The 24627-nt window shown below is 50.5% G+C and overlaps 1 protein-coding gene across 1 annotated transcript in view; it reads right to left on the reverse strand.

Moving 5' to 3' along the window:
- Positions 1–23762, reverse strand: part of LOC129833387 (voltage-dependent calcium channel gamma-1 subunit-like) — a 112447-nt gene extending 88685 nt beyond the window's left edge. The window contains exon 1 of the mRNA XM_055897957.1: positions 23109–23762. Coding sequence (XP_055753932.1) covers positions 23109–23349 — 241 coding nt within the window. The 5' untranslated portion in view covers positions 23350–23762. The remainder of the gene's footprint in view (positions 1–23108) is intronic.
- Between the last annotated feature and the right edge of the window lie 865 nt (positions 23763–24627).

Raw genomic sequence — 24627 nt, forward strand, 5'->3', positions numbered from 1 at the left:
GTCCTATGGAAGACCAGTACCTACGGAGGAGCGGGTCCTATGGAGGACCAGTACCTACGGAGGAGCGGGTCCTATGGAGGACCAGTACCTACAGAGGAGCGGGTCCTATGGAGGACCAGTAAGTACGGAGGAGCGGGTCCTATGTAGGACCAGTACCTACGGAGGAGCGGGTCCTATGGAGGACCAGTACATACGGAGGAGCGGGTCCTATGGAGGACCAGTACGTACGGAGGAGCGGGTCCTATGGAGGACCAGTACCTACGGAGGAGCGGGTCCTATGGAGGACCAGTACCTACGGAGGAGCGGGTCCTATGGAGGACCAGTACCTACGGAGGAGCGGGTCCTATGGAGGACCAGTACGTACGGAGGAGCGGGTCCTATGGAGGACCAGTACGTACGGAGGAGCGGGTCCTATGGAGGACCAGTACCTACGGAGGAGCGGGTCCTATGGAGGACCAGTACCTACAGAGGAGCGGGTCCTATGGAGGACCAGTACGTACGGAAGAGCGGGTCCTATGGAGGACCAGTACGTACGGAGGAGCGGGTCCTATGGAGGACCAGTACCTACGGAGGAGCTGGTCCTATGGAGGACCAGTACCTACGGAGGAGCGGGTCCTATGGAGGACCAGTACGTACGGAGGAGCGGGTCCTATGGAGGACCAGTACCTACGGAGGAGCGGGTCCTATGGAGGACCCGTACCTACGGAGGAGCGGGTCCTATGGAGGACCAGTACCTACGGAGGAGCGGGTCCTATGGAGGACCAGTACCTACGGAGGAGCGGGTCCTATGGAGGACCAGTACGTACGGAGGAGCGGGTCCTATGGAGGACCAGTAAGTACGGAGGAGCGGGTCCTATGGAGGACCAGTACCTACGGAGGAGCGGGTCCTATGGAGGACCAGTACGTACGGAGGAGCGGGTCCTATGGAGGACCAGTACGTACGGAGGAGCGGGTCCTATGGAGGACCAGTACCTACGGAGGAGCGGGTCCTATGGAGGACCAGTACGTACGGAGGAGCGGGTCCTATGGAGGACCAGTACGTACGGAGGAGAGGGTCCTATGTAGGACCAGTACGTACGGTGGAGCGGGTCCTATGGAAGACCAGTACCTACAGAGGAGTGGGTCCTATGGAGGACCAGTACCTACGGAGGAGCGGGTCCTATGGAGGACCAGTACGTACGGAGGAGCGGGTCCTATGGAGGACCAGTACCTACGGAGGAGCGGGTCCTATGGAGGACCAGTACGTACGGAGGAGAGGGTCCTATGGAGGACCAGTACCTACGGAGGAGCGGGTCCTATGGAGGACCAGTACCTACGGAGGAGCGTGTCCTATGGAGGACCAGTACCTACAGAGGAGCGGGTCCTATGGATGACCAGTACCTACGGAGGAGAGGGTCCTATGGAGGACCAGTACGTACGGATGAGCGGGTCCTATGGAGGACCAGGTCGTACGGAGGAGCGGGTCCTATGGAGGACCAGTACCTACGGAGGAGCGGGTCCTATGGAGGACCAGTACGTACGGAGGAGAGGGTCCTATGGAGGACCAGTACCTACGGAGGAGCGGGTCCTATGGATGACCAGTACGTACGGAGGAGCGGGTCCTATGGAGGACCAGTACCTACGGAGGAGCGGGTCCTATGGAGGACCAGTACGTACGGAGGAGAGGGTCCTATGGAGGACCAGTACCTACGGAGGAGCGGGTCCTATGGAGGACCAGTACGTACGGTGGAGCGAGTCCTATGGAGGACCAGTACCTACGGAGGAGCGGGTCCTATGGAGGACCAGTACCTACGGAGGAGCGGGTCCTATGGAGGACCAGTACCTACGGAGGAGCGGGTCCTATGGAGGACCAGTACGTACGGAGGAGCGGATCCTATGGAGGACCAGTACGTACGCAGGAGCGGGTCCTATGGAGGACCAGTACCTACGGAGGAGCGGGTCCTATGGAGGACCAGTACCTACGGAGGAGCGGGTCCTATGGAGGACCAGTACCTACGGAGGAGCGGGTCCTATGGAGGACCAGTACGTACGGAGGAGCGGGTCCTATGGAGGACCTGTACCTACGGAAGAGCTGGTCCTATGGAGGACCAGTACCTACGGAGGAGCGGGTCCTATGGAGGACCAGTACGTACGGAGGAGCGGGTCCTATGGAGGACCAGTACGTACGGAGGAGCGGGTCCTATGGAGGACCAGTACCTACGGAGGAGCGGGTCTTATGGAGGACCAGTACGTACGGAGGAGCGGGTCCTATGGAGGACCAGTACGTACGGAGGAGAGGGTCCTATGGAGGACCAGTACGTACGGTGGAGCGGGTCCTATGGAAGACCAGTACCTACGGAGGAGCGGGTCCTATGGAGGACCAGTACCTACGGAGGAGCGGGTCCTATGGAGGACCAGTACCTACGGAGGAGCGGGTCCTATGGAGGACCAGTACGTACGGAGGAGCGGGTCCTATGGAAGACCAGTACCTACGGAGGAGCGGGTCCTATGTAGGACCAGTACCTACGGAGGAGCGGGTCCTATGGAGGACCAGTACCTATGGAGGAGCGGGTCCTATGGAGGACCAGTACCTAAGGAGGAGCGGGTCCTATGGAGGACCAGTACCTACGGAGGAGCGGGTCCTATGGAGGACCAGTACCTACGGAGGAGCGGGTCCTATGGAGGACCAGTACCTACGGAGGAGCGGGTCCTATGGAGGACCAGTAACTACGGAGGAGCGGGTCCTATGGAGGACCAGTACGTACGGTGAAGCGGGTCCTATGGAGGACCAGTACCTACGGAGGAGCGGGTCCTATGGAGGACCAGTACCTACAGAGGAGCGGGTCCTATGGAGGACCAGTACGTACGGAGGAGCGGGTCCTATGGAGGACCAGTACCTACGGAGGAGCGGGTCCTATGGAGGACCAGTTCGTACGGAGGAGCGGGTCCTATGGAGGACCAGTACGTACGGAGGAGCGGGTCCTATGGAGGACCGGTACCTACGGAGGAGCGGGTCCTATGGAGGACCAGTACCTACGGAGGAGCGGGTCCTATGGAGGACCAGTACCTACGGAGGAGCGGGTCCTATGGAGGACCAGTACGTACGGAGGATCGGATCCTATGGAGGACCAGTACGTACGCAGGAGCGGGTCCTATGGAGGACCAGTACCTACGGAGGAGCGGGTCCTATGGAGGACCAGTACCTACGGAGGAGCGGGTCCTATGGAGGACCAGTACGTACGGAGGAGCGGGTCCTATGGAGGACCAGTACGTACGGAGGAGCGGGTCCTATGGAGGACCTGTACCTACGGAGGAGCTGGTCCTATGGAGGACCAGTACCTACGGAGGAGCGGGTCCTATGGAGGACCAGTACGTACGGAGGAGCGGGTCCTATGGAGGACCAGTACCTACGGAGGAGCGGGTCCTATGGAGGACCCGTACTTACGGAGGAGCGGGTCCTATGGAGGACCAGTACCTACGGAGGAGCGGGTCCTATGGAGGACCAGTACCTACGGAGGAGCGGGTCCTATGGAGGACCAGTATGTACGGAGGAGCGGGTCCTATGGAGGACCAGTAAGTACGGAGGAGCGGGTCCTATGGAGGACCAGTACCTACGGAGGAGCGGGTCCTATGGAGGACCAGTACGTACGGAGGAGCGGGTCCTATGGAGGACCAGTACGTACGGAGGAGCGGGTCCTATGGAGGACCAGTACCTACGGAGGAGCGGGTCCTATGGAGGACCAGTACGTACGGAGGAGCGGGTCCTATGGAGGACCAGTACGTACGGAGGAGCGGGTCCTATGGAGGACCAGTACCTACGGAGGAGCGGGTCCTATGGAGGACCAGTACGTACGGAGGAGCGGGTCCTATGGAGGACCAGTACGTACGGAGGAGAGGGTCCTATGGAGGACCAGTACCTACGGAGGAGCGGGTCCTATGGAGGACCAGTACGTACGGTGGAGCGAGTCCTATGGAAGACCAGTACCTATGGAGGAGCGGGTCCTATGGAGGACCAGTACCTACGGAGGAGCGGGTCCTATGGAGGACCAGTACCTACAGTGGAGCGGGTCCTATGGAGGACCAGTAAGTACGGAGGAGCGGGTCCTATGGAGGACCAGTACCTACGGAGGAGCGGGTCCTATGGAGGACCAGTACATACGGAGGAGCGGGTCCTATGGAGGACCAGTACCTACGGAGGAGCGGGTCCTATGGAGGAACAGTACCTACGGAGGAGCGGGTCCTATGGAGGACCAGTACGTACGGAGGAGCGGGTCCTATGGAGGACCAGTACCTACGGAGGAGCGGGTCCTATGGAGGACCAGTACCTACGGAGGAGCGGGTCCTATGGAGGACCAGTACCTACGGAGGAGCGGGTCCTATGGAGGACCAGTACGTACGGAGGAGCGGGTCCTATGGAGGACCAGTACGTACGGAGGAGCGGGTCCTATGGAGGACCAGTACCTACGGAGGAGCGGGTCCTATGGAGGACCAGTACCTACAGAGGAGCGGGTCCTATGGAGGACCAGTACGTACGGAGGAGCGGGTCCTATGGAGGACCAGTACGTACGGAGGAGCGGGTCCTATGGAGGACCAGTACCTACGGAGGAGCTGGTCCTATGGAGGACCAGTACCTACGGAGGAGCGGGTCCTATGGAGGACCAGTACGTACGGAGGAGCGGGTCCTATGGAGGACCAGTACCTACGGAGGAGCGGGTCCTATGGAGGACCCGTACCTACGGAGGAGCGGGTCCTATGGAGGACCAGTACCTACGGAGGAGCGGGTCCTATGGAGGACCAGTACCTACGGAGGAGCGGGTCCTATGGAGGACCAGTACGTATGGAGGAGCGGGTCCTATGGAGGACCAGTAAGTACGGAGGAGCGGGTCCTATGGAGGACCAGTACGTACGGAGGAGCGGGTCCTATGGAGGACCAGTACCTACGGAGGAGCGGGTCCTATGGAGGACCAGTACGTACGGAGGAGCGGGTCCTATGGAGGACCAGTACGTACGGAGGAGAGGGTCCTATGGAGGACCAGTACGTACGGTGGAGCGGGTCCTATGGAAGACCAGTACCTACAGAGGAGCGGGTCCTATGGAGGACCAGTACCTACGGAGGAGCGGGTCCTATGGAGGACCAGTACGTACGGAGGAGCGGGTCCTATGGAGGACCAGTACCTACGGAGGAGCGGGTCCTATGGAGGACCAGTACCTACGGAGGAGCGGGTCCTATGGAGGACCAGTACCTACGGAGGAGCGGGTCCTATGGAGGACCAGTAACTACGGAGGAGCGGGTCCTATGGAGGACCAGTACGTAAGGTGAAGCGGGTCCTATGGAGGACCAGTACCTACGGAGGAGCGGGTCCTATGGAGGACCAGTACCTACAGAGGAGCGGGTCCTATGGAGGACCAGTACGTACGGAGGAGCGGGTCCTATGGAGGACCAGTACCTACGGAGGAGCGGGTCCTATGGAGGACCAGTTCGTACGGAGGAGCGGGTCCTATGGAGGACCAGTACGTACGGAGGAGCGGGTCCTATGGAGGACCGGTACCTACGGAGGAGCGGGTCCTATGGAGGACCAGTACCTACGGAGGAGCGGGTCCTATGGAGGACCAGTACCTACGGAGGAGCGGGTCCTATGGAGGACCAGTACGTACGGAGGAGCGGATCCTATGGAGGACCAGTACGTACGCAGGAGCGGGTCCTATGGAGGACCAGTACCTACGGAGGAGCGGGTCCTATGGAGGACCAGTACCTACGGAGGAGCGGGTCCTATGGAGGACCAGTACGTACGGAGGAGCGGGTCCTATGGAGGACCAGTACGTACGGAGGAGCGGGTCCTATGGAGGACCTGTACCTACGGAGGAGCTGGTCCTATGGAGGACCAGTACCTACGGAGGAGCGGGTCCTATGGAGGACCAGTACGTACGGAGGAGCGGGTCCTATGGAGGACCAGTACCTACGGAGGAGCGGGTCCTATGGAGGACCCGTACTTACGGAGGAGTGGGTCCTATGGAGGACCAGTACCTACGGAGGAGCGGGTCCTATGGAGGACCAGTACCTACGGAGGAGCGGGTCCTATGGAGGACCAGTATGTACGGAGGAGCGGGTCCTATGGAGGACCAGTAAGTACGGAGGAGCGGGTCCTATGGAGGACCAGTACCTACGGAGGAGCGGGTCCTATGGAGGACCAGTACGTACGGAGGAGCGGGTCCTATGGAGGACCAGTACGTACGGAGGAGCGGGTCCTATGGAGGACCAGTACCTACGGAGGAGCGGGTCCTATGGAGGACCAGTACGTACGGAGGAGCGGGTCCTATGGAGGACCAGTACGTACGGAGGAGAGGGTCCTATGGAGGACCAGTACCTACGGAGGAGCGGGTCCTATGGAGGACCAGTACGTACGGTGGAGCGAGTCCTATGGAAGACCAGTACCTACGGAGGAGCGGGTCCTATGGAGGACCAGTACCTACGGAGGAGCGGGTCCTATGGAGGACCAGTACCTACAGAGGAGCGGGTCCTATGGAGGACCAGTAAGTACGGAGGAGCGGGTCCTATGTAGGACCAGTACCTACGGAGGAGCGGGTCCTATGGAGGACCAGTACATACGGAGGAGCGGGTCCTATGGAGGACCAGTACGTACGGAGGAGCGGGTCCTATGGAGGACCAGTACCTACGGAGGAGCGGGTCCTATGGAGGACCAGTACCTACGGAGGAGCGGGTCCTATGGAGGACCAGTACCTACGGAGGAGCGGGTCCTATGGAGGACCAGTACGTACGGAGGAGCGGGTCCTATGGAGGACCAGTACGTACGGAGGAGCGGGTCCTATGGAGGACCAGTACCTACGGAGGAGCGGGTCCTATGGAGGACCAGTACCTACAGAGGAGCGGGTCCTATGGAGGACCAGTACGTACGGAGGAGCGGGTCCTATGGAGGACCAGTACGTACGGAGGAGCGGGTCCTATGGAGGACCAGTACCTACGGAGGAGCTGGTCCTATGGAGGACCAGTACCTACGGAGGAGCGGGTCCTATGGAGGACCAGTACGTACGGAGGAGCGGGTCCTATGGAGGACCAGTACCTACGGAGGAGCGGGTCCTATGGAGGACCCGTACCTACGGAGGAGCGGGTCCTATGGAGGACCAGTACCTACGGAGGAGCGGGTCCTATGGAGGACCAGTACCTACGGAGGAGCGGGTCCTATGGAGGACCAGTACGTACGGAGGAGCGGGTCCTATGGAGGACCAGTAAGTACGGAGGAGTGGGTCCTATGGAGGACCAGTACCTACGGAGGAGCGGGTCCTATGGAGGACCAGTACGTACGGAGGAGCGGGTCCTATGGAGGACCAGTACGTACGGAGGAGCGGGTCCTATGGAGGACCAGTACCTACGGAGGAGCGGGTCCTATGGAGGACCAGTACGTACGGAGGAGCGGGTCCTATGGAGGACCAGTACGTACGGAGGAGAGGGTCCTATGTAGGACCAGTACGTACGGTGGAGCGGGTCCTATGGAAGACCAGTACCTACAGAGGAGTGGGTCCTATGGAGGACCAGTACCTACGGAGGAGCGGGTCCTATGGAGGACCAGTACGTACGGAGGAGCGGGTCCTATGGAGGACCAGTACCTACGGAGGAGCGGGTCCTATGGAGGACCAGTACGTACGGAGGAGAGGGTCCTATGGAGGACCAGTACCTACGGAGGAGCGGGTCCTATGGAGGACCAGTACCTACGGAGGAGCGTGTCCTATGGAGGACCAGTACCTACAGAGGAGCGGGTCCTATGGATGACCAGTACCTACGGAGGAGAGGGTCCTATGGAGGACCAGTACGTACGGATGAGCGGGTCCTATGGAGGACCAGGTCGTACGGAGGAGCGGGTCCTATGGAGGACCAGTACCTACGGAGGAGCGGGTCCTATGGAGGACCAGTACGTACGGAGGAGAGGGTCCTATGGAGGACCAGTACCTACGGAGGAGCGGGTCCTATGGAGGACCAGTACGTACGGAGGAGCGGGTCACATGGAGGACCAGTACCTACGGAGGAGCGGGTCCTATGGATGACCAGTACCTACGGAGGAGAGGGTCCTATGGAGGAACTGACCATGGGAAAAGCAGATGTGGTGCCCTGATGAAGCGCTACAGGCCTGTTTGTCAGATTGTCTATGTTTCTCTCTGGCTCTACCATCGATGTCACTTCCCCTGAAGGTACACTGCATTTCCAATCTGAACTGCCTCAACTCAGGCTTTCATCAACTCAGGCTTTCATCCCAAACCAAATATAGACATTCAATCTCCATCTCTACCATCTCAATTTAAATGTGTTGTTTTCTGTTTAGATTTTTATGCACTATGAGATCATTTTCTGAAAATTAAATAAATTATAATTTTTATTAAACCCATAGCAAATGAAAATCCAATTTGAGATCTCTTCTTCTTTATCACCTCCAATTTGCATAGACAAAATGTTTTGATTATTTTGTCATACTTCTCATGTTTTGCTCCAGAGAAACAACCATGTATAATCTTAGATTTGAATCACTCTGATCAAAATGTCTAAATTCTCTTAATCTAAGAAAATTATCTTTAAAAGAAACATACCTGTATGTATCTACCTGCACAGAGTGATGGAGAGGTATGGTCTGTTTCCTATCTCTCTGGACAGAGTGATGGAGAGGTATGGTCTGTTTCCTATCTCCCTGGGCAGAGTGATGGAGAGGTATAGTCTGTTTCCTATCTCTCTGGACAGAGTGATGGAGAGGTATGGTCTATTTCCTATCTCTCTGGACAGAGTGATGGAGAGGTATAGTCTGTTACCTATCTCTCTGCACAGAGTGATGGAGTGATATGGTCTGTTTCCTATCTCCCTGCACAGAGTGATGGAGAGGTATGGTCTGTTTCCTATTATCTCCCTGGACAGAGTGATGGAGAGGTATGGTCTGTTTCCTATCTCTCTGCACAGAGTGATGGAGAGGTATGGTCTGTTTCCTATCTCTCTGGGCAGAGTGATGGAGAGGTATGGTCTGTTTCCTACCTCCCTGGACAGAGTGATGGAGAGGTATGGTCTGTTTCCTATTATCTCCCTGGACAGTGATGGAGAGGTATGGTCTGTTTCCTATCTTCCTGGACAGTGATGGAGAGGTATTGTCTGTTTCATATCTCCCTGCACAGAGTGATGGAGAGGTATGGTCTGTTTCTCTGGACAGAGTGATGGAGAGGTATTGTCTGTTTCCTATCTCCCTGGACTGAGTGATGGAGAGGTATGTTCTGTTTCCCTGGACAGAGTGATGGAGAGGTATAGTCTTTTTCCCTGGACAGAGTGATGGAGAGGTATGTTCTGTTTCCCTGGACAGAGTGATGGAGCGGTATACATGTATAGACCAAGGAGACCCCTCTTCCTCTATCACCTCTACTCTTCTTCCCTCCTCTTCCCCTCTCCCTATCTCCTTCTCTTGCTTCCTCCCTTTCCCCTATCCTCTCCTCCCATGTTTGTTCCCCAGGATGGAAAATCACTAAAGAGGTAGCTTAGCAACAGGCTGCTCTGTTTTTTGCTGGTGTGTTTTTTTAAAGTAAAGACCCATCGAAAGGGACAGGAAGGGGAGGGGGGCAGTGCCTGAATATCAGCTCCATTTGGCTAGCCTATTTCCATCAGAGAGGTGATTGTACTGTATATGTGCCTGTGTCGATGCAGGCCTGAAGAGAAGACTTGTGGTAAGATATACTAGGTCTGACACTGAGGATATACTGTGGTTCTGCTTTATCTTGCTGTATCTTGGCTGAACCACTGCTTTTATCCAGGAGATTGCATGTATCACTTTAACCCAGCTAGATATCATATTGTACAAGCAGCTGAATGTTGTCTCTTTAATCCAGCTAGATATCATATTGTACAAGCAGCTGAATGTTTTCTCTTTAATCCAGCTAGATATCATATTGTACAAGCAGCTGAATGTTGTCTATTTAATCCAGCTAGATATCATATTGTACAAACAGCTGAATGTTGTCTCTTTAATCCAGCTAGATATCATATTGTACAAGCAGCTGAATGTTGTCTCTTTAATCCAGCTAGATATCATATTGTACAAGCAGCTGAATGTTTTCTCTTTAATCCAGCTAGATATCATATTGTACAAGCAGCTGAATGTTGTCTCTTTAATCCAGCTAGATATCATATTGTACAAACAGCTGAATGTTGTCTCTTTAATCCAGCTTGATATCATATTGTACAAGCAGCTGAATGTTTTCTCTTTAATCCAGCTAGATATCATATTGTACAAGCAGCTGAATGTTGTCTCTTTAATCCAGCTAGATATCATATTGTACACACAGCTGAATGTTGTCTCATTAATCCAGCTAAATATCATATTGTACAAACAGCTGAATGTTAGCCTGGTCTCAGACCTGTTGGTGCTGTATAGCCAACTATTGTGGCCACTGTGGTACAGGAGCACAAACAGGTCTGGGATCAGGCTAACTTTATACCTCTCCTGGGACTGGAACTAGGAGAATGACTAAACATACACAACTGTTTAAAGCAGGGAAGGTAAAGAAAGGCACTTTCATCAGGCTATAGAACCCTCAAACTCACCTCTGGACCTGGAAGCCAGTTACGCTGTATTTTTTATTGTTGCCCTCCAATCAGGGACTGATTTAGACCTGGTAAACCAGGTGTGTGCAATTAATTATCAGGTAGAACAGAAAACCAGCAGGCTCTGGCCCTTGTAAGGTAAGTGTTAAATACCCCTGCTCTAGAGGCCTTGCTTTGTGTTACTGACCACTGAGAGAGATACTCTTTGCCATTACAACAGCACTCAATACATATACTGTACACAGGCTGTGGAGACTCACATGGTGCTGATATGTGAGGTTCTGGGGATAATATTTGGGGCCGTAGCATTGACCTTGTGGTTAATAAGGGAACTTCATTCCAGTGAAGTAGGCAATTAGGAGGTGGTATCGCCTGTCAGTTTCGGTTTTCATTCCTCCATTAGACCTCCTCATCCTCTTCTTTCTCTATCCTCCCTATACATCTTCCTCTGTTTCCTCTACTCCCTTCTCCAGGCTATCACAACCGGCCGTGATTGGGAGTCCCATAGGGCAGCACACAATTGGCCCAGCATCGTTAGGGTTTGGCCGGGGTAGGCCGTCATTGTAAATAAGAATTTATTCCTCTTCATCTCATTACTCCCATCTCCCTCTTCCTCCCTCCTTCCCACATCCTTCCTTCTTCTTTCTTTCCTCTCCTCCTCATCCACCTTCTTCCTTCATCCCCTTCACTCGGTCCTTCCTCCTCTTCACTCGTCCTTAACCCTCTTCCTTTCCCTCTGCCTCTCTCAACAATGGATGTGGTGTCCTAGACATGAGGTAATGGTCTTCAAAATGAATTGACTTTTAACAGGAGGTTTACTTGTGTTTTCTACTCTTTCCAATCAAAGTGGAAAGAAGTCCACTACCTTTCTGCCCTCAATTTAACCCCTGGGAATGGCTTCCTTCTGGTAGCAGTGCTTAAGGGGTGATGGCATTGTCAACAGGAGAACAGTGGCTGTATGAGAGGGAGTGGTGAGGAGAAAACGTTTATTTTTTAAGTCCAGGTGCAGAATGACTGTCAGATTCTGGATCAATGTGAATCGGGGGGCTTTTAAAAAGGCTAACCCGCACCAAGCATTCATAACTGGGTCACAACGGCCTAGGATGGTACTCAGGGGTGTGTGTGTGTCTGTGCATGTCCGTGTCCGTGTGTGTGTAATTTTAATGGCATAACCCTCCTGAGAGAACAAAGTTACAATCTATGGTTTTAGTTCAAAATAAAAACAAGTCCCATTACTACAGTTGTCCTTTTACTATCTTAATTTATCACCACTATCACCACCATGGTCACCATTACCATCACCACCACCATCTCCATCACCCACACCGTCACCATTACCACCACCACCAAAATCACAGTCTCCATCACTGAATCCACACACCTGCCAGGTTGTTTTCTGAATGCTACAGTATGTTGCTCACACACACGCACACACACATGCACACACACAACCCCCTGCTGTCAGCTAGTCTAGGCTCCGTGCCAAGAACCAGGACAAACAAACACAAAGCGGGAAAACGGATTAGGTGTTTAAGTGCCAACGTGTTTGCTCAAGGCTACATCTGGGCATTTAAAGAAACTCACCACTTTAGCCCTCCCTCTCTCTCGACTGAGCAGGCTGAGAAACTGGTGTGAAATTGGGGCACCTGTCTCATAGCACGTGGGGTGAAGGTGGAGGTGGAGGGGGAAGCGGACCTGGAGGTAGGGAGGGTCTGTCTTGCTTGACTGTCTGGGGGAAGACTCACCTTCTGGGAGGCTGAGGCTGAGGGAGGGGACTGGTAGGGAGAAAGGTACAGGGGGAGGGAGGGAGGGGTGTAGGGAGAAAGGTACAGGGGGAGGGAGGGAGGGAGGGAGGGAGGGAGGGAGGGAGGGAGGGAGGGAGGGAGGGAGAGGAGGGAGGGAGAAAGGTACAGGGGGAGGGAGGGAGGGATGGAGGGAGGGAGGGAGGGATGTAGGGAGAAAGGTACAGGGGGAGGGAGGGAGGGAGGGAGGGAGGGAGGGAGGGAGGGAGGGAGGGAGGGAGGGAGGGAGGGAGGGAGGGAGAAAGGTACAGGGGGAGGGAGGGAGGGATGGAGGGAGGGAGGGAGGGAGGGAGGGAGAAAGGTACAGGGGGAGGGAGGGAGGGGAGGGAGGGGAAAGGAATGAAGTCTGGAGAGCCAGACCCTACTGGATCAACTCAACATATCTACATCCGGAGAGGTCATGCCCATAATGTGCACAATGGCCCCCATTTTTCAGACACATTTTCTAAACGTAATTTTTAAGCACACGTTTTATCATAATTATTTCTAAGAAGAGTATCCCCCTCCCTTATACTCCCCAGTAAGTGGTTTCTTCCAAAGTGACCCAGGAGCAAAGATATGCTAGGCAGGACGCTAGATACTCTAGAGGTGCAGCACATTAGATACTCTAGAGGTGCAGCACGTTAGATATTCTGGTGGTGCAGCACGTTAGATACTCTGGTGGTGCAGGACATTAGATACTCTAGTGGTGCAGGACATTAGATACTCTGGTGTTGCAGGACGTTAGATACTCTAGAGGTGCAGCACGTTAGATATTCTGGTGGTGCAGGACATTAGATACTCTAGTGGTGCAGGACATTAGATACTCTGTTGTTGCAGGACATTCGATGCTCTAGAGGTGCAGGACGTTAGATACTCTAGAGGTGCAGGACGTTAGATATTCTGGTGGTGCAGGACTTTAGATACTCTAGTGGTGCAGGACGTAAGATACTCTAGTGGTGCAGGATGTTAGATACTCTGGTGATGCAGGACTATAGATACTCTAGTGGTGCAGCACGTTAGATACTCTTGTGGTGCAGGACATAAGATATTCTAGTGGTGCAGGACATTAGATATTCTAGTGGTGCAGGACATTAGATATTCTGGTGGTGCAGGAGGGTAGATGTTCTAGTGGTGCAGGACATTAGATATTCTAGTGGTGCAGGAGGGTAGATGTTCTAGTGGTGCAGGACATTAGATACTCTAGTGGTGCAGGACGTTAGATACTCTAGAGGTGCAGGACGTTAGATACTCTAGTGGTGCAGGACGTTAGATTTTCTAGTGGTGCAGGACGGTAGATATTCTAGTAGTGCAGGATGGTAGATATTCTAGTAGTGCAGGACATTAGATATTCTAGTGGTGCAGGACGTTAGATTTTCTAGTGGTGCAGGATGGTAGATATTCTAGTGGTGCAGGACGTAAGATATTCTAGTGGTGCAGGACGTTAGATTTTCTAGTGGTACAGGACGGTAGATATTCTAGAGGTACAGGACATTAGATATTCTAGTGGTGCAGGAAGATAGATACTTTAGAGGTGCAGGACATTAGATACTCTAGTGGTGCAGGACGTTAGATACTCTAGAGGTGCAGGACGTTAGATACTCTAGTGGTGCAGGACAGTAGATATTCTAGTGGTGCAGGACGTTGGATATTCTAGAGGTGCAGGACGTTAGATACTCTTATGGTGCAGGACGTTAGATACTCTAGTGGTGCAGGACGTTAGATTCTCTTGTGGTGCAGGACGGGAGATATTATGGTAGTGCAGGACGTTGGATATTCTAGAGGTGCAGGACGTTAGATACTCTTGTGGTACAGGACGTTAGATACTCTTGTGGTGCAGGACGTTAGATACTCTTGTGGTGCAGGACGTTAGATACTCTTGTGGTGCAGGACGTAAGATATTCTAGTGGTGCAGGACGTTAGATATTCTAGTGGTGCAGGACGTTAGATACTCTTGTGGTGCAGGACATTAGATATTCTAGTGGTGCAGGACGTTAGAAATTCTTGTGGTTCAGGACGTTAGATACTCTTGTGGTGCAGGATGTTAGATACTCTTGTGGTGCAGGACGTTAGATACTCTTGTGGTGCAGGACGTTAGATATTCTAGTGGTGCAGGACGGTAAATATTCAAGTAGTGCAGAACGTTGGATATTCTAGAGGTGCAGGACGTTAGATACTTTGTGGTGCAGGACGTTAGATACTCTTGTGGTTTAGACAGTATCATAAGTGGAGGAGAGAAAGTGTTGAGTGACACACAGAGCGTTTGATTTCCGCCCTGACATCGCTCATCCATATGTATATAGTCTTAATTCATTCCTACTTAGATTTGTGTGTATTGGGTATAAGTTGTGTTATTTGTTAGATATTACTAGTTAGATATTACTGCACTGTCAGAGCTAAAAGCATAAGCATTTCACTACAGCTGCAATAACATCTGCTAATCATTTGTATGTGACCAATACAGTTTGATTTGATTTGATCTGCCGGGGATGGGCAGGATTCACAGGATTCGCAGGAGGTATGTTTTTAAATGACTTTGATCAAGCTTTGTAGCCTATTGACTCCTTCTTGATGAATAAAAGTAAAATAAATTGTTTCTCTGTAATAACTAGCAATTTAATTTAATTGGCTTTAGCTAGCCAGCTAGATAGGTTCCCAATCTCCCAAACTCATAACTAACTACCAAGCCATTTCAGGCTGTCATATAAAATAATGGGTGTATGACACCCTGTCTACATCAGTTGCCACAACATGGCTTTTTGTATTTAGTTCATCCAAATTTACACTACAGTTTCAGAACACTGGGGTTGAGAAACACTACAGTTATAGAACACCGGGGTTGAGAAACACTACAGTTATAGAACACCGGGGTTGAGAAACACTACAGTTATAGAACACTGAGGTTGAGAAACACTACAGTTATAGAACACCGGGGTTGAGAAACACTACAGTTATAGAACACCGGGGTTGAGAAACACTACAGTTATAGAACACTGGGGTTGAGAAACACTACAGTTATAGAACACCAGGGTTGAGAAACACTACAGTTATAGAACACTGGGGTTGAGAAACACTACAGTTATAGAACACTGGGGTTGAGAAACACTACAGTTATAGAACACTGGGGTTGAGAAACACTACAGTTATAGAACACCGGGGTTGAGAAACACTACAGTTATAGAACACTGGGGTTGAGAAACACTACAGTTATAGAACACTGGGGTTGAGAAACACTCCAGTTATAGAACACCGGGGTTGAGAAACACTACAGTTATAGAACACTGGGGTTGAGAAACACTACAGTTATAGAACACTGGGGTTGAGAAACACTACAGTTATAGAACACTGGGGTTGAGAAACACTACAGTTATAGAACACTGGGGTTGAGAAACACTACAGTTATAGAACACCGAGGTTGAGAAACACTACAGTTATAGAACACTGGGGTTGAGAAACACTACAGTTATAGAACACCAAGGTTTAGAAACACTACAGTTTGCACCCATCTCCATATATCCAGCTGTGTCTCATCCTGAACTAATTGCCTTGCTCAGGGACTCCAAAAATACTACCCTCCTGAGAGTTAAGCCAATAACCATCTGGTCCCTTCCTTCCAAATGAACAGGTAATTCAACTGTCTACTATCTACTGTCTATCTGTCTGTGAGGCACTTACATTCCTCCCAACACACACACACACACACACACACACACACACACACACACACACACACACACACACACACACACACACACACACACACACACACACACACACACACACACACACACACACACACACACACACACACACACACACACACACACACAGAGAGAGAGAGAGAGAGATACAGACAAAAACACACACACACACACACACACACACACAGAGAGAGAGATAGAGATCCAGACAAAGACACACACACATGAAACCATACATCACTCCAACAATATGCCCCTGATGTTATTTCCTGGCTGACGTGATGGTGGTGTTCATTAAAGTGTTTGTTCAATTTAAAACCAGTCAAGAAGTCATGTGTCATTTATAGGGAAGGTTGTTTTCAAAATTCATCAAGGCATCTTGTTGCGGGAGACAAATGCCTTGTAATTACGGCAGTAAATGACAAAAGTGTACGGCGAACAGGAGTGAACGGAAATGAACGGGAGCGAATGCCACACGTTGATCAGCTCCAATCGTTTTGGAATGCAAAGCATGTTATTAAGGTGAGTCACCCTGACTCCCACCACGGGTAGACAGTTAGGTGTGTAGGATCCTGTTGTGGTTTTCACACAATTGAATCACAGACTATTCTTTGCTGGTGCTGCGCTGTGTTGATGTATTCTGCCTCACACCCAACCCCTGTCCAACCCCCAGCCCCAACAGTGTGTCTTAATGAGCAGCTAACACATAACATCAGGTGCCTGTGTGGCTGGAAACCTGGATAAATCCCATTATGCCTCACTTTCCTCTGGGTCACTAACAGCCCCTAATCTAACAGGAGGATGACGAAATGTGGCCTGTCTCCAAGGGAGCTCGCTGTGTTCTACAGGAGCACCATCGAGAGCATACTTTCGGGCTGTATCACAGCCTGGTACGGCAACTACACACAACACACTAGCCAATAGCTTCTAACCCCTGAACAGCCACCACTAGTCAGCTACCTGAATTTCACTGTACCCTGTAATTACATCTGTAACTCTGTACATGTGACTATTAAATTAATCTAATCTAATAGCCTGACTGATCAAAACAGTATGAACTAAATGTTCAAATCCGGGTGCTGCAGGATTATTTTTGCTGTGACAATATAGGTCAGATTTGATCCTACATCTGTCTGTAGTGAAGTGGCATGTAAACGAACACCCATTCAAAGGCAGTATTGAGTGAATACTGGCCTGAACATAGCGGAATAGTCACTTCCAACACTGACAATGTTGTGTTTATTCAAAGCCAATGCGATCTTCATACTTAACTTAAAAATAAACGCATTCTCATGTCCATATCTGTAACCTTGAATTATTTACATATCCCCATGGCTTCCACAGCTGTATTTAGACAGTTCCCACTGCCTGTCTTCCACATCCCCATGGCTTCCACAGCTGTATTTAGACAGTTCCCACTGCCTGTCTTCCACATCCCCATGGCTTCCACAGCTGTATTTAGACAGTTCCCACTGCCTGTCTTCCACATCCCCATGGCTTCCACAGCTGTATTTAGACAGTTCCCACTGCCTGTCTTCCACATCCCCATGGCTTCCACAGCTGTATTTAGACAGTTCCCACTGCCTGTCTTCCACATCCCCATGGCTTCCACAGCTGTATTTAGACAGTTCCCACTGCCTGTCTTCTACATCCCCATGGCTTCCACAGCTGTATTTAGACAGTTCCCACTGCCTGTCTTCTACATCCCCATGGCTTCCACAGCTGTATTTAGACAGTTCCCACTGCCTGTCTTCTACATCCCCATGGCTTCCACAGCTGTATTTAGACAGTTCCCACTGCCTGTCTTCCACATCCCCATGGCTTCCACAGCTGTATTTAGACAGTTCCCACTGACTGTCTTCTATATCCCCATGGCTTCCACAGCTGTATTTAGACAGTTCCCACTGCCTGTCTTCCACATCCCCATGGCTTCCACAGCTGTATTTAGACAGTTCCCACTGACTGTCTTCTATATCCCCATGGCTTCCACAGCTGTATTTAGACAGTTCCCACTGCCTGTCTTCCACATCCCCATGGCTTCCACAGCTGTATTTAGACATTTCCCACTGCCTGTCTTCTATATCCCCATGGCTTCCACAGCTGTATTTAGACAGTTCCCACTGCCTGTCTTCTACATCCCCATGGCTTCCACAGCTGTATTTAGACAGTTCCCACTGCCTGTCTTCCACATCCCCATGGCTTCCACAGCTGTATTTAGACAGTTCCCACTGCCTGTCTTCCACATCCCCATGGCTTCCACAGCTGTATTTAGACAGTTCCCACTGCCTGTCTTCTATATCCCCATGGCTTCCACAGCTGTATTTAGACAGTTCCCACTGCCTGTCTTCCACATCCCCATGGCTTCCACAGCTGTATTTAGACAGTTCCCACTGCTTGTCTTCTACAACCCCATGGCTTCCACAGCTGTATTTAGACAGTTCCCACTGCCTGTCTTCTACATCCCCATGGCTTCCAAAGCTGTATTTAGACAGTCCCCACTGCCTGTCTTCTACATCCCCATGGCTTCCACAGCTGTATTTAGACAGTTCCCACTGCTTGTCTTCTACAACCCCATGGCTTCCACAGCTGTATTTAGACAGTTCCCACTGCCTGTCTTCTACATCCCCATGGCTTCCACAGCTGTATTTAGACAGTTCCCACTGCTTGTCTTCTACATCCCCATGGCTTCCACAGCTGTATTTAGACAGTTCCCACTGCCTGTCTTCTACATCCCCATGGCTTCCACAGCTGTATTTAGACAGTTCCCACTGCCTGTCTTCCAAGTGTGATCGACTGAATGTAGTGCATCGGGCACATCCAGTTTGTTTGTCAATTCACACACCTCGATAGGACTAGCGAGTCAATTCACACACCTCAATAGGACTAGTGAGTCAATTCACACACCTCGATAGGACTAACGAGTCAATTCACACACCTCGATAGGACTAGCGAGTCAATTCACACACCTAGGTAGGACTAGCTAGTCAATTCACACACCTCGGTTGGACTAGCGAGTCAATTCACACACCTCGATATGACTAGCGAGTCAATTCACACACCTCGGTATGACTAGCGAGTCAATTCACACACCTCGGTAGGACTAGCGACTCAATTCACACACCTCGGTAGGACTAGCGACTCAATTCACACACCTCGATATGACTAGCGAGTCAATTCACACACCTCGGTATGACTAGCGAGTCAATTCACACACCTCGGTAGGACTAGCGAGTCAATTCACACACCTCGGTTGGACTAGCGAGTCAATTCACACACTTCGGTTGGACTAGCGAGTCAATTCACACATCTCGATAGGACTAGCGAGTCAATTCACACACCTAGGTAGGACTAGCGAGTCAATTCACACACCTCGGTTGGACTAGCGAGTCAATTCACACACCTCGGTTGGACTAGCGAGTCAATTCACACACCTCGGTAGGACTAGCGAGTCAATTCACACACCTCGGTTGGACTAGCGAGTCAATTCACACACCTCAATAGGACTAGCGAGTCAATTCACACACCTCGGTTGGACTAGCGAGTCAATTCACACACCTCGGTTGGACTAGCGAGTCAATTCACACACCTCGGTTGGACTAGCGAGTCAAATCACACACCTCGATTGGACTAGCGAGTCTGAATGTTAGTTTACGGAAGGCAATTTGCTAAACGGGGGTGCTGTGGGATTATTCAAGATACTCTTTGAAGAGGGAGGGTATCAGATGTTTTTGGAAGACGGGCAGGGACTCTGCTGTCCTAGCTTCAGGGGGAAGCTGGTTCCACCATTTGGGAGAATAGCTTTGACTGGTCTGAGAGGGTGCTGACCTCCTGTTGGTGCGGGAGAGCCAAGAGACCAGAGGTGGCAGAACGGAGTACTCGGGTTGGGGTGTACGGTTTGAGCATAGCCTGAAGGTAGGGAGAGACAGTTTCTCTTTATGCTCCATAAGTAAGTACCATGGTCTGTAGTGGATGCGAGCTTCGACTGGAGCCAGTATGATGGGCTGTGGAGCGGGGTGACATGGGAGAACTTGGGAAGGCTGAACACAAGACGGGTTGCGGTGTTCTGGATCAATTGCAGGGGTTTGTTGGCACAAGCAGGGAGCCCAGCCAACAGCGAGTTGCAGTAGTCCAGATGGGAGATGACAAGTGCCTGGATTAGGATCTGCGCCACTTCCTCTGTGAGGTCGGGTCATACTCTATGGATGTTGTTGAGCATGAACCTGCAATACCAAGTCAGTGCTTTGATGTTTGGAGAGAACGACAGGATGTTGTCCAGGGTCACGCAAAGGTTCTTTGCACTCTGTGAGGGGGACACTGGAGTTGTCAACCGTGATGGAAAGGTTATGGAGCGGGTAGGCCTTTCCCGGGAGGAAGAGCAGCTCTGTCTTGTCCACACTCACACACACAAACCAGCCTCTCTCTTGCTCTCTTTCTCTCTCCCTCTCTCTTTCTGTCTCTCTCACTCTCTCTCTCTCTCTCTGTCTCTCTCTCCCTCTCTCTCTCTGTCTCTCTCTCTCCCTCTCCTCTCTGTCTCTCTCTCTCTCTCTCTCTCTCTCTCTTTCTCTCTCTCTCTCTCTCTCTGTGTCTCTCTCTCTCCCTCTCTCTCTCTGTCTCTCTCTCTCTCTCCCTCTCTCTTTCTGTCTCTCTCACTCTCTCTCTCTCTCTCTCTCTCTCTCTCTCTCTCTCTCTCTCTCTCTCTCTCTCTCTCTCTCTCTCTCTCTCTCTCTCTGTATCTCCCTCACAGTTAAACCTCTCTCTCTCAATTTCAATTTAAAGGGCTTTATTGGCATGGGAAACATATGTTAACATTGCCAAAGCAAGTGAAATAGATAATAAACAAAAGTGAAATAAACAATAAAAAATAACAGTGAACATTACACTTAGACATTTCAAATGTCATATTATGTCTATATACAGCGTTGAAATGATGTGCAAATAGTTATAAATAAACATAAATATAGGATGTATTTACAATTTCTTCTTCACTGGTCGCCCTTTTCTTGTGGCAACAGGTCACAAATCTTACTGCTGTGATGGCACACTGTGGTATTTCACCCAATAGATATATGAGTTTATAAAAATTGGATTTGTTTTCAAAATCTTTGTTGGTCTGTGATCTGAGGGAAAGATGTGTCTCTAAAATGGTCATACATTTGGCAGGAAGATTGAAAGTGCAGCTCAGTTTCCACCTCATTTTGTGAGCAGTGTGCACATAGCCTGTCTTCTCTTGAGAGTCAGGTCTGTCTACGGCAGTTTTTTTGTTAATTCTTTCCAATGTGTCAAGTAATTCTCTTTTTGTTTTCTTATGATTTGGTTGGGTCTAATTGTGTTGCTGTCCTGGGGCTCTGTGGGGTCTGTTTGTGTTTGTGAACAGAGCCTCAGAACTAGCTGGCTTCGGGGGATCTTCTCCAGGTTAATTTCTCTGTATGTCACGACTTCCGCCGAAGTCGGTCCCTCTCCTTGTTCGGGCGGCGTTCGGTGGTCGACGTCACCGACCTTCTAGCCATCGGTGATCCACTTTTCATTTTCCATTAGTTTTGTCTTGTCTTCCATCACACCTGGTTCCAATTCCATCAATTACATGTTGTGTATTTAACCCTCTGTTCCCCCCATGTCCTTGTCGTTAATTGTTTGTTGTAGTGCTTGTGCACGGTATGCTGGTATGTACCGGGTTTTGTTTGACCCATATATTGTATTGTTCTGTTGACGGTAGTTTATGGATATTAAACGACACAGTTGTAAATCAGTTTTCGCTCTCCTGCGCCTGACTTCTCTGCCGCCAGTACGTACCTCACTACACTGTAGGTGATGGCTTTGTTATGGAAGGTTTGGGAATCACTTCCTTTTAGGTGGTTGTCGAATTTAACGGCTCTTTCTGGATTTTGATAATTAGCGGGTATCGGCCTAATTCTGCTCTGCATACACTATTTGGTATTTTACGTTGTACACAGAGGATATCTTTGCAGAATTCTGCATGTAGAGTCCCATTTTGTGAATTCTGAATTCTGCATGGTGTTTGTCCCATTTTGTGAATTATTGGTTGGTGAGCAGACCCCAGACCTCACAACCCTAAAGGGCAATGGGTTCTATAACTGATTCAAGTATTTTTTGCCAGATCCTAATTAGTATGTCAAATGTTCTGTTCCTTTTTCATGGCAAAGAAAACCCTCTTGCTCCACCCGCAGACACAGTAACTCTGGGGGGCTGTGTGTGTGTGTGTGTGTGTGTGTGTGTGTGTGTGTGTGTGTGTGTGCGTGCGCGCGTGCATATGAGAGGGTAGTCCCCTCACACCACTCACTCTCAGCTCTCTCTCCTCTACCCTCTGCCCTCTGACATCTGAAGAGATCGATCTGGAGGTGGAGGGGCAGGTCTACTGTACGCTCAGACAGAAAAGCAGGGGGAGAGTCCCTGAATGACAAGTTTTAACCAAATTCTAATTGGAAGGCCGCATATTGGTAAGGACCCCCACCAGCAACAACATGATACAATGAATGAAAGCCAGGAGATTAATATCTGCAGCCCATGTAACCCCTCACCCTTACTGTAGCTCACTAATAGAGACAGATATGGTCAAGAGCCTCTTGCCTCTGGGGAGACACTACTAGACAGAGAAAGGGGTTAACTGTGTTTTTTTAGCCTCAGAAGAAACAGGGTTAGAAAAAAAACCACCTTCCTGGCAAGCAGACATTAACAGAGACAGGAGGGCAAAGAGCCATTTACTGCTCTGCTAGTTATTAAACTCTGCTTGTGTCCCAAATGGCACCTAATTCCCTATGTAGCGTCTGGTCAGAAGTAGTACACTGTGTAGGGAATAGGCTTTCATTTGGGACACAGGCTTACACTAACTTACACAGAGGGTTAGAAACAATCACACTGCACCACCTGCAGGTTGGCATTTACTGGGAGGACGCATGTACTGGAGGCAGCTCTGCAGGGTGATTTTAAACCTAACCCTAACCTGAACCCTAACCTAAACCACACTGCTAACCTTATGCCTAACCATAACCTTAAATGAAGGTAGACTCCCTGATCCTAACAGAGACAGAAGGTAGAAGCAGCCCTTACCTCCGGGCAGACTGATGGGGCCACAGCCCTGGCCCTCTGGGTCCTCCTCCACCATGAAGACGGTCTTCATGCAGAGCTTCCAGAGGCCAAAGTGGGCCGTCTCACAGGTGGTGTTGAACTTGTCGAACGGCGGGCTCAGTACAGTCCAGTGGTCCGTTACCATGGCAGCCAGCATGCAGGAGATGCCCACCAGGATGACGAAGAACATGATCTTCACCTTGGTCTTCTTCTCCTCCAACATGGTGCTGAGAGTGTATGAAGTGTGTGTGTGTTGTTGTGTATTATAGTAAAGGTCCCTGTGAGATTGTCTAGCTCCTAGAAAGCAGTATTAAGAATTAGTCTTCTCCAGCAGCCTCAATAAAGCAGGAAACGTCTCCTCTCTCTCTCTCCAGCTCTCTCCATCCACAGATCTCTGCTTCTGCTCGAAGAAAAGAGGCCAGATAACAGTGCCCTAGATTCCTACTCTCCCTCTCCCTCCCAGGAACATGTTTACAGTGTTTAGCCCGAGTCTATACAGCACTGCTGTGAAGAAGGATGTGAAATATTTACCAAAACCGTCCCCACTTCAACCACTCTGAGCTACTTGGGGTCAGGGGTTAGGTGCTGTGATGGGGTACAATCGAATGAGACAGGTTGAGGGCTCGATCTGGTTTAAGCTTTCATACGACATTGAAGATTCAGAGGTGGAAAAGACTCATATCTAAGCCAAAGTAAATATTGGACACATTGTGTAGATATTGTTGTTCTAGATACCCTTGAAATCAAATGTGAATATTTAGAACATGTTCTTTGTAATAGATTCCCGTATTATTTCTACCTATCAGAAAATGTCTTGTTGCTCTCTGGCTCCATTTAAGGGGCTCATGGGAGAGTTCCTTTATTACGAGCTGATCTATTTCTCCACCAATCACTGAGGGGCCTGAGACACGGGGGCCCCCACCTGACGGCTGCACCCAATCCAAATTCGGAAAAAGGAAGGATCTATTTAAATCTAACAGAGGACTACAGAGGACTAAAGATAATATATCTTTACACCTTAATAGTTGACAGTGAAGGAATCATGAAATGATTGTTTTTAAATCTACTGTCTAGCGATATAAATCCTTTGTCATTCAAGTACATCCATTCTGCAGATGAATGGGTTTAGTCCTTGAAAGGGCATGTAATTGTACATAGCAACAGGTGTCTCCACTTGTTCCTCTGCTGTTTCACATTATTTTGGTTGTTGTGTTTTAAGTGTCTGGTATTCTATATGTATAGCTGCTTGAAGATGCTACTAAATCCACCATTTATACTATACTGGAATGTAAATGGAATGAATCCTCAGACTAAATAGTGAAAAAAGGGACTTTCTTGGACTTAATGAATGAAACAGAATCAGAGAGAATGTGTGATGAAATCTTCCTCCACCATGAAGACGGTCAACATGCAGAGCTTCCAGAGGCCAAAGTGGGCCGTCTCACAGGTGGTGTTGAACTTGTCGAACGGCGGTCTCAGTACAGTCCAGTGGCCCGTAACC

This window comes from Salvelinus fontinalis, chromosome 34 (genome assembly GCF_029448725.1).
Source record: "Salvelinus fontinalis isolate EN_2023a chromosome 34, ASM2944872v1, whole genome shotgun sequence".
NCBI classification, from domain to species: Eukaryota; Metazoa; Chordata; class Actinopteri; order Salmoniformes; family Salmonidae; genus Salvelinus; species Salvelinus fontinalis.